Below are 9,685 nucleotides of genomic sequence, written 5' to 3'. Positions count from 1 at the left end.
CCTTCTGTGAAATGGGGAGTCCAACAACACCAACAACTGAGAGCCATAGCCCAAATTAATGGACTCAAAAGGCCCATTTTTAGGCTTGCTCTAACATGAAGAAATGATTTCCAAGCCCAAGTAGCAATACATATTTTTAAAAATACTATTAAAATTTGAAGTACGTAACATATAATTATTTTTAATGTTTATATTATTAATTAAAAATCACATTTTGACCACAACTTAATGTAGGGTGTTCTAAGAAATATATATAAAGTCAATTGGTATTAAAAAATTAAAAAGATTCTTATAATTAATGTTAAATAAGAGCTATCAAATTTATGAATAAAAAATTATTGATTTCAGGATCCTCTTCCTAGCTTATTGCAATTCAATAAACATATATCTTAGTTAATAAAAGTAAATAAATAAATAAACTAGTAGTAATGAACAAATACGTAAGTGAAAAATAAACTATATAAAGATTTCCACTGACTTCTTACCATGTCTGCAAAGAATAACGATAAAACCGAAGCTTCCCTGCTCCAGCCGCCTTCAGCAATACCTAGCCTTAGTTTTTCTGTTCTTTGTTTTGAGAAAAGAAAAGGAAAGCAAGAGAAAGAAAATGGGTTCTTTCTTTTCAAGCTTGTTAGGTTCGCCATCAGAAGATTCATCTTCAAATCCATCTTCATCTGAGCCTTCAAGGGTCTTAACCTTCCATTCATCTCCCAGATGGCAGCTTCACTTCAACTCTGTCAAAGAAACCCCAAAGCTTGTACCTTTCTCTCAACCCAAACCCAAAATTTTGCCTTTTTTTTATCCATTTATTTTTAGTTTTGATGGTTCTTGTGATTATTATACAAAAGATCTGACTCTGGGTTTTTGTTTCTTTTTCTTTTCATATACATTAAAAAACAATGAGAGCAGATAGTTATAGATTTCTCAGCTTCCTGGTGTGGGCCTTGCAAGTTCATAGAACCTGCTGTACATGGCATGGCTGCAAAGTTCACTGAAGTTGATTTTGTTAAAATTGATGTTGATGAACTGCCTGTATGTTTTCGATCTTTTCTGCACATAGTTTTGAAATAGTCTGTCAGGGTGCTTTAGTATACAGGATGATAAATAGAACATGACAGAATATGAAGATTTCAATAATTTCTCAGGGTACTCTCTCCTTTTCTGGACATAATATGTAAGTAAATTGTTAGGAGTGCATTTAGTGTACGGGATAACGGAAAAGATTTGATGAATTTTTTGATAACTTGTTATGCCTTTGCTACTATATCATTCTGTGTCCTAAATGCACCCTAAAAAATGAGTTGAGTTGGGACGAAATAACAGTCTGTAATATATATTTGGAGAGGTTGTAGAGGATTTTATTAATTTTGCCCTTGGTTTTTGTTGTCTCTTCTTTTGTTTTTTGCTTGTTGGTGGGTTTCTAGGATGTGGCGCAGGAATTTGGGGTGCAGGCAATGCCAACATTTGTGTTGGTGAAGAAAGGCAAGGAAGTGGATAGGGTGGTCGGAGCCCAAAAGAATAACCTTGAGAAGAAGGTTGAGAAGCATAGGACTCTCCAGGCTGCTACTTGACGATCCCTTCAGTTTGTTTATTTCCTTTAATAATGTCTAATGTGGTTTTCTGAAATTGATTGTGGTAAACAATGTTTCAACCCTTTATTGTGGGACAATGATGATTTCATATGTGCGATTGATACAATGGTCAGATGCTTTCTTTTACATTCATTTCTTTTTGTTCTGTTGCTTTCTGCTTTTCCTCGATAGGATTAGAGAGAGAGAGGCAGCATTAAAATGAAATTATATATGGAAAGGAGGTAGAGAGAAGGGGACCAAGATTACACTGAATCCATAGGAAACAAGAGTCTTTCAGGAAGATGATGGATTTAAGCATATGAAAAGCAGTTGGAATATTTTGGATGACAAATTACAGGGCCTTATTACTCAGAGCAATAGCAGCAGCCGCAGCAGTATATGTACAGCATGTAGGTGCAAAATGTTGATATCTTCTTTAGACGGTGTATGCTTGCTGAATCGTGTCTATGTCAAGACCCTTCAATCTAACTACCGATTCGACATGCCCTTTCAGCGTAGTCAGTTCTCTCAGCCTGCAAAAGAAAATGCAAATATTTAGCATGATCACACGCTACCGTTACCCCTCCAGCAATAACCATTTCGGAAATACATTTTGTTTGCTATATTCATGTCTTTGCTCTACTCCAAAAAGGATCAAAACATCAACTGTGATCAGCCATTCATTCAGATGAAAATAACATGTATAGCATGCTCTTGCATTTTGGTTTATATTCTAATGAAAGCATTGTCAATTTCTATTTGAAAATTTAAAACACGAAAAAAATTAAACCCATCCATGGAATTGGCAGGCATTTTATATGCCATTATGCAGCATCCACCTTCTAATCACCTGGATAGAAACCAGAAACTTACGCTTAATTAGACCCTAGAGGTAACTCTTGTCCATCTAGTTAAATATCTCTGTTGTGAGCATATAAGCAGAGGGAAAGGGAAAACAATGAATATGCTGCCAGCAAGATTTAGTGTTAGCTTGTTATTAATGGATGCATACCTCGCAATTTCAGCTCGCCTTTTTGCTTCTTCAGCCATCTGATTAAGTTCTGTGAAACTGGTGCGGTCGCCGAACATCTTGGTATCAGGTGCCTGCAGCCCATGGAGGGTCCTCTGGGCATGTGCCCATTTTAGTTCACGTTCTTCCTTCCCAAAGTCTTTCTTCCTCGTGAAAGCAATCTGCAAAACAATCAACCAAATGAAACATTCAGCAAGTTGCTCCGCGCAACAACAAAAGTTGCTCTACCAGTTGAAAATCGTACCCTTTGTTCAATAACAAGATCCCAAGCCTTCCCGCTCAGGGCATATCGTATGAAGAACTTGATAAAGTCGAGTGGGATATAGAAGATAAGGTTGTAAAGCCAAATCACACCTGCCCAACCCCATCCAATTCCTTCAATGGCAGCAAAGCTCCAGTTTGCATACACAGCTATCAGTGTAGCAATCTGTTCATGAGAGAAACCAGACAAATCAAGAATAGGTATGTCTGTTTTACATAACTCATGTTTGCAAGCAAAAAAAAGCAGCAGTTTCACTAACCAGCTGCGCAACTACAAACGCTGTTACAAGTAACAGGCCAGGACGCTCAACAAAAGACCAACTCCTTGCTCTTGTTACAAATATGAGCGCCTGACTGATAATGCTCACTTGCAGATATATTGCAGAAGCAAGCTTTCTTATGTCATCATGGTCCTTTTGCTTAAGGCTTGAAACCCCAAATGTGCGCTGAATAACACAGCATCACGCTAAGTAACTGAGTATGGCATGATTAAAGTAATACATCATATCGAACAGACAGCCGAATGGCCCAAAGCAACAACAAAAGAGAAATGAAGGGGTTCCTCTGATCGTTGATTTTGCTAGAAAGCAAAAATCATAATTGATCAACAACGAACAAATGACTAAATGTAACTCCAATTCTAGCATAATTGTTCTGTGTGAAAGTAGATGAATATTGATTTGGTTACTTTCAATGTCATAAAACTATCATCTTACGGGAAAGAAGTCTGTCTCGTATGCTGCCCAAAAGAAAATGACAGTCATCATGGCTAAGTAACCACCAAGAATGACTCCAGTAGCAAAGATTTCTGCCAATTTCCAGCTGTCTGGCTGAGGAGATGGCTTCACCCTATCCTTGGATATCGTCATAATGGTACCTGACAGACCAATGATTTGTATTTTAAGCAAGCATACTAAATAGAATCAAGGACTGCACTTTCAGGGTAACGAAGACAAGCATTACAAACCATCATTGAGGATAGCAATAATCAGCACCATGAAGGGGGGAAAATCAAACTGCCATATCAAGGCCAGTAACATGAAACCAAGCTGCCAAGCACGAGGTCAAATGAACGTATAGTACCAAGTCAGAATCAAGCTATTTTTGAGAGGAAACCACCATCATATTACCACAGCAGTTAAACTACATAAAATTGTCAGAATGCAACATTTCAAAGCCCATGCCAAAGAACTTACAACAATACGGATTGTAATGGAAACCGCATATATCTGCAAAGAAGAAAGAAATCAAATAACTTCAAATTAAACAACAATGTTGATCAATATGGTTAATTGTGAAAGGAGGAGATAATAACGCCAGAAAGAACCATAACCATAACTTACCTAGTAAAACTCATATTTTGTTTATATATTTTTTAAGTTAAATGAGTAAAGCTGACAAATTAGTATGTTAAGGACTTGAGTTAGGAGAACTGCCTGGCTCACTCCAAATGTTGCCATTACATATCGTGGCTATAGTCTAGACTCACCGTGTAATTTTTCATCCTTTGGAATATTGCACGACTAGTTAGTACAGCACTGATTATAACACTAAGACCTGGTTCTGTCAAGACAATGTCCGAAGCACTTCGGGCTGCATCAGTTGCATCAGCCACAGCTATGCCTATGTCAGCCTTCTTAAGAGCAGGAGCATCATTGACCCCATCACCAGTCATTCCGCATATATGTTTCCTGGCTTGCAAGCGCTTCACGATCTCATACTTGTGCTCTGCACCAGCAATTAAATGAAAGTAGTACAAGCAAAGACAACATAAGAAGAATATTCTAACACCAAAATTAAGGACGACCCAGAACGTGTTGGGAAATCAAGCACATCCCCAGAACGGGTAATGACATAACCGACAGCCTCGCCAAAGATGGCATGGGAAGATCAGAGGATTTATTGTATATTTCTCCTGAATGATGCCTACTATCTGTGACTGTGGCTTATGATCTCCTGTTTCCGCCAGCAAGGAACGGAAACAGGAGTTTTTTGCTGTTTCCACTAATTCTGATCAGTTTTAAGATTTTGGATGATTGTAAATTGAAGTGTGACTGTTCATGAAACCATATGCTGGTTTTGTCCTTGCCTTGGCTGTTTTTGAAGCCAGTTTAGTAACTGATTGCTATCTCAAATCAGATTCTTTTGTAAATTACACGGACACTCTGTTTTTGATCAATGAAAATCCTTGCTTATTCAAAAAAAAAAAAAAATTAAGGACGACCTTATCATAAATTGCATCCAAACATCATGTCAGTCATTGACCACTGCCCTCATTGTCTAATGGCATCTGGCAGTGGCACCAGAGAGGATCAAGTCTCTAAGCATCAGCTTTAAGTGTGTGTTTGAGTTCTTAGACATGGCTTGGGGATGTTTTTGCAAGGAAAATTTATTTCAAGATGGAAAAGGAAAAAGTAAAGATACCTGGGAAAACACCAGCAAAGCCATCAGCTTTCTCAATCAACTCATCAACTGGCAAAGCAGCAATAGACTCATCTTTGTTTTGTCCTAACAAGGCTGATGAAGGATACATGTTGGTTCCCATTCCCAGGCGGCGTCCTGTTTCTTTTCCTATTGCAAGTTGATCGCCTAATGATTATAAGAAAGATCAAGAATAGGAGCATTGATCAGAATAAGGAGAAATGTTCAAACAAAAACAAGTATATTCATTTACCAAGTGGATTGACATAGTTTGATGCAGTATCAATATAAGGATATGCACCTGTGATCATTTTCACGTTCACTCCAAGATTCAGTGCCCTTCGTATTGTCTCCGCACTGTCATGTCTAGGTGGATCAAACAAAGGCATTAGACCAATAAATTGCCATGGACCTCCTGAGCTTTCCTTTCTTCCATCAGGAACTTCCTGTGCATTGATTGATATAGCCAAGAACATTATCAATTTCATTGTAAAATGTAACAGGGATAAAATCACCTAATTATAGGACAAAGAAACAAGACTACATAATATATAAGTCATCACCTGATATGCTACTGCAAGCGATCGTAATCCACGCTCTGCAAACTTATCAATTACTGCATGAACTCTACGCTCCAACTCTGATTTATTGTGTGCAAGATTCAAAATCTAATAATCAAACAAAAGGAATGAATTACTTCAAATGGCATTAACAGAACAGTCAAACTACATAAAGTCTACTGATGAGCCTACCTGTTCAGGTGCACCTTTGCTGACCCGGTGCATTCTACCTTGATTGTCAATATATGTCAGAGCCGTTCGCTTATCAGTTGGATTGAAGGGAAGGAAGTGAACTTCTTGAATACCTGCTCTTGCCTAGGAAGTTTTTTCAGGGATAAGCAAAGAAACCAAAGTAAATCAAAATAGTAAGATTTAATTAAGCTCTCCTAATTGTTACCTCCTGTCTAGAATAAGCAGCAAGCATAAAAGGAGCATAACATCAATAAGCATACCTCCTTTGGATCAGCCAGCATCCCCACTATAGCAGTGTCTATTGCATCCTGGTTTTCCAGCCGAGATGCACGAGCTGCCATCAGAACAACAGTATCTGGATCTACTCCTTTTGCAAATATCTATGCCACAACATCCAGATAAAAAATGTTGGACCGCACAATAAAATCAGATTGCTAGAACAGAGAAAATATGAAGCAATTGCCAACCAACCTCAATAAGATTTTTGTCAACTGTCAACTTGTTCAAGGTCAAAGTTCCAGTTTTGTCACTGCAGAGGACATCCATGCCTGCCATTTCTTCTATTGCTGTCATTCGTTTGGTGATAGCTCCCTGCAACGACATATATACGTCAGCACAATTAAGCAATGATCATCTTAAGAAACAAACTCACAAGAGCAATTAGAACAAACCTGCAGGGATAAGCGATGGGACCCAATTGCCATTGTAACAGATAGAACTGTGGGCATGGCAATAGGAATTCCTCCAATAAGAAGTACGAGCAAATTGTCAATTCCTGGACGGTATTCACGGTGTTGAATTGGGTACATGACGATGATTTCTGTTATCATCCCCACCGCAATGGAACATATACAGAAATTACCAATTGCAGTCAATACCTGTTAAGTAAATGCAGAAAAGCATTTTATAAACAAAACAAATGCAGAAGAATACCAATTGTTAATTTAAAATAAGGTTTGCAGCTCTTTCTCTTTACCTTTTGAAAGTGACCCTGTTGATTAGTAGAATCCACGAGGTGAGCAGCCTTGCCAAAGAAGGTATGAACACCCGTGGCAATCACCACTGCCTCAATCTCTCCCTGTTTACATGTAGAACCCGAGTAAATACTGTCACCGGGGCCTTTGGTTACGGGAAGAGACTCACCCGTTAACGCAGACTGCATTGAGAAACATAGAATGTTAAGAAATAAACTTCAACTGATTCAGTTGCAATTCAGCCAACAGAAGAATGAATCTATTAAGGTTGCAAAAGAACCTGATCAATTTTCAGTGGATCCCCATCAAGGAGACGAGCATCTGCAGGAATAATGTCCCCAAGTTTAATACTGATTATATCACCAGGAACAAGAATAGAGGCATCCTCCTCAATCCACTTCCCGTCCCTAAAAACCTGAAATAATTCATTGCGGGTTGAATATACAACAAAACTAGAATGTCCTTTGAAAGTATTTTTATATGTAAAACATGAAGGCACGTATCGTTTATCCAATTACCTTAGCTTTAGGAGCAAGACGAGCCATGAGAGCTGCAGCAGCATTGCCAGCATTGTTCTCTTCTATGAAACTTATAGTTGAATTAATAAAAAGAAGAGTAATAATCCCAACGAAATCTTGCCAGTCAGGAGGTTTCCCCTGCAAAGGCATGACGACACTGCTAAGTTCCACCACCGTTTTTTCCCGAGAAAATATCAAAAGAGAAAAGAAAAACAAGATGCTTCCCATATTTACTGCGTGCTAACATCATTCAAGTAATTGAATAAAAAAAAAAGCATTCGTGTGAATTATTATATGTATAAATATAGCAGTTGTGTTTTTTGCCAGAAACAAAACCAACATAGACTACAGAACATAATGAAATATACTCACGCCTCCATTGGCAAGAGCTATGGCCATGATTGCTGCAGCTTCCATAACCCATGAGAGAGGGTTCCACATAAACCCCAGGAACTTCAAAATTTTGCTCTCCTGCAAAACAGAAAAGGACAAACACATTAGCTCTATTTCACTTGAAAAAAAGGTAATCTACCGAAACTTCCAGAGAGAACTATAATTTATGTAACGGGTTCCAACCAACCAACTCTGTCCATAAAACTTGATGATCAGTTTTTTAAAAACTTAAAAATTAGTGTTTTTTCCAACATAAAACTAAGATTTTATTTATTTAAAAGGAATTATTAGATAAAAATTTTAAATTATATGAATACCTTTTTTTCCTCAAGCTTATTGTAGCCAAAAATAGCAAGCCTTTGCTCAGCAGCTTCTGTGGTTAGACCATCTTTGTTACACCTCAAAGTCTGAAAAACCTCTTCAAGTGGCACGTTTTCCTACACCCAAAGGTTTCATTTATCAAAATCCAAAACAAAACAAAAATCCCGGAAATCAAAAACATCCAAAGAAAAAAAAAACCTAAAACAGAATCAAATTAACCAAAAAAAAACAGCGTATGCCCTCTGTTTTAGCTTTGTATCATACCAAATCAACAGCTTCCTTCAGCACAGCATCCAAGGTCTCTTTATCGTTTTCCATATCAATAGAGTTGGTCCTTCTGAAGCCTTACAAAATCAAGTACAAGAACATCAAAAGACTAAAATTTTGAAGAACTCATAAAACTCAAAGAGAATCAGAATTCAGAAGACAGAAACAGAATACTCTGTTTTCCTCTGTCTTTCTGAAAAAGTTTGGTTATTATTGTTTTTTCTCTCACCAGAATCTCAAAGTGCCAGCTCTTTTAAAGGGTAGGATTGATTGTTTCAAGGTGGGGATGAATTGATAAACAGCAACAAAAGTAGATCATGTACTTGACAGGTACACTCTGTTTCTCTTATATCCTCCTCCCTAATTCCATTTTGTTTTTCCTGTTCTGAAGAAATTAGATAAGTGGGAGAAAGACACCTGGAGAAGTAGATTATTGTGTCTGAAGTTGGATACTCCTTTGGACCATTTTGTCCCTCACCTCATTTTCTACCCTTTTGTTTTTATAGGGAAAACAAAAAAGAAATAAATATTTGATTCATACATGCAATGTTTGGGATAATGGATGGAATATTAACATTGAGATTATGATGGAATGGCAATGACTAAAAGGTGCTTCCTTTTTAACTTTGAGGAATGACATGACTAAAGTTTCTTTGGTTTTGGCATTGAGTGTGAAATCATGCAAAAGATGTTTTTAAGCAATGATATGTTACAATATTCCATCACATTTTATGGGTGATTTACAATTTCCAGACCCACCACTAGAGAAATACTACAAGTTATTTCCCCCTTTTTCCTGTGTAGATGCCTAAATGGTTAGGTGAGAGTATAGAAAACAAATCTACCTTTATCTGTTACTGTTTTAATACAATTGAGAGCTGATTTCTACAGCAATCTTAGTATTTTTTTATTGGGTATAATATTTGAAAAATTCTTAAATAAATTTTTATTCTTTTAATATATTTGATCAAATTCTTATAACTTTATTTTCGATCAAATAAATCGTTATAACTAACGTTAATGAATTCTCATCAATCAAAATGTTATTTATTATTTTAGACTCGCTGAGCACTGAAGTAATATTGATATGGATGGTAAAAATATCACATCATCATATCATCATATTACGTAAGTATATCACATCATTATTTATTATGATATATGAAAATATCATGTC

The 9,685-nt window shown here is 37.0% G+C and overlaps 2 protein-coding genes across 2 annotated transcripts; one reads left to right on the top strand and one right to left on the bottom strand.

Moving 5' to 3' along the window:
- The first annotated feature begins 491 nt into the window (after positions 1 to 491).
- Positions 492 to 1,698, top strand: TRX2 (thioredoxin 2). The gene is made up of 3 exons (XM_021442100.2): positions 492 to 757; positions 910 to 1,032; positions 1,425 to 1,698. Exons 1-3 carry the CDS (start codon positions 608 to 610, stop codon positions 1,569 to 1,571), a joined length of 420 nt encoding a protein of 139 aa, XP_021297775.1. The 5' UTR covers positions 492 to 607; the 3' UTR covers positions 1,572 to 1,698.
- Positions 1,699 to 1,848: 150 nt separating this feature from the next.
- On the bottom strand, positions 1,849 to 8,956 carry LOC110426790 (ATPase 4, plasma membrane-type-like). Its single transcript, XM_021442099.2, has 22 exons — positions 8,738 to 8,956; positions 8,506 to 8,585; positions 8,238 to 8,357; positions 7,900 to 7,998; positions 7,528 to 7,665; positions 7,290 to 7,424; positions 7,012 to 7,191; positions 6,707 to 6,913; positions 6,507 to 6,626; positions 6,296 to 6,415; positions 6,036 to 6,158; positions 5,847 to 5,951; positions 5,585 to 5,729; positions 5,287 to 5,451; positions 4,352 to 4,590; positions 4,059 to 4,091; positions 3,830 to 3,911; positions 3,579 to 3,739; positions 3,123 to 3,308; positions 2,846 to 3,028; positions 2,584 to 2,762; positions 1,849 to 2,104 (listed from the first exon to the last, which is right to left on the bottom strand). The coding sequence occupies exons 2-22, from the start codon at positions 8,557 to 8,559 to the stop codon at positions 2,008 to 2,010; spliced, it is 2,871 nt and encodes a 956-aa protein (XP_021297774.1). The 5' UTR covers positions 8,560 to 8,585; positions 8,738 to 8,956; the 3' UTR covers positions 1,849 to 2,007.
- Between the last annotated feature and the right edge of the window lie 729 nt (positions 8,957 to 9,685).

This window comes from Theobroma umbraticum, unplaced genomic scaffold, assembly GCF_002168275.2.
Source record: "Theobroma umbraticum cultivar Fairchild unplaced genomic scaffold, ASM216827v3 scaffold_12.0, whole genome shotgun sequence".
In the NCBI taxonomy this organism is placed as follows: Eukaryota; Viridiplantae; Streptophyta; class Magnoliopsida; order Malvales; family Malvaceae; genus Theobroma; species Theobroma umbraticum.
Note: the sequence above shows the minus strand (reverse complement) of the source record. Positions and strands in the feature narration are given on the sequence as shown.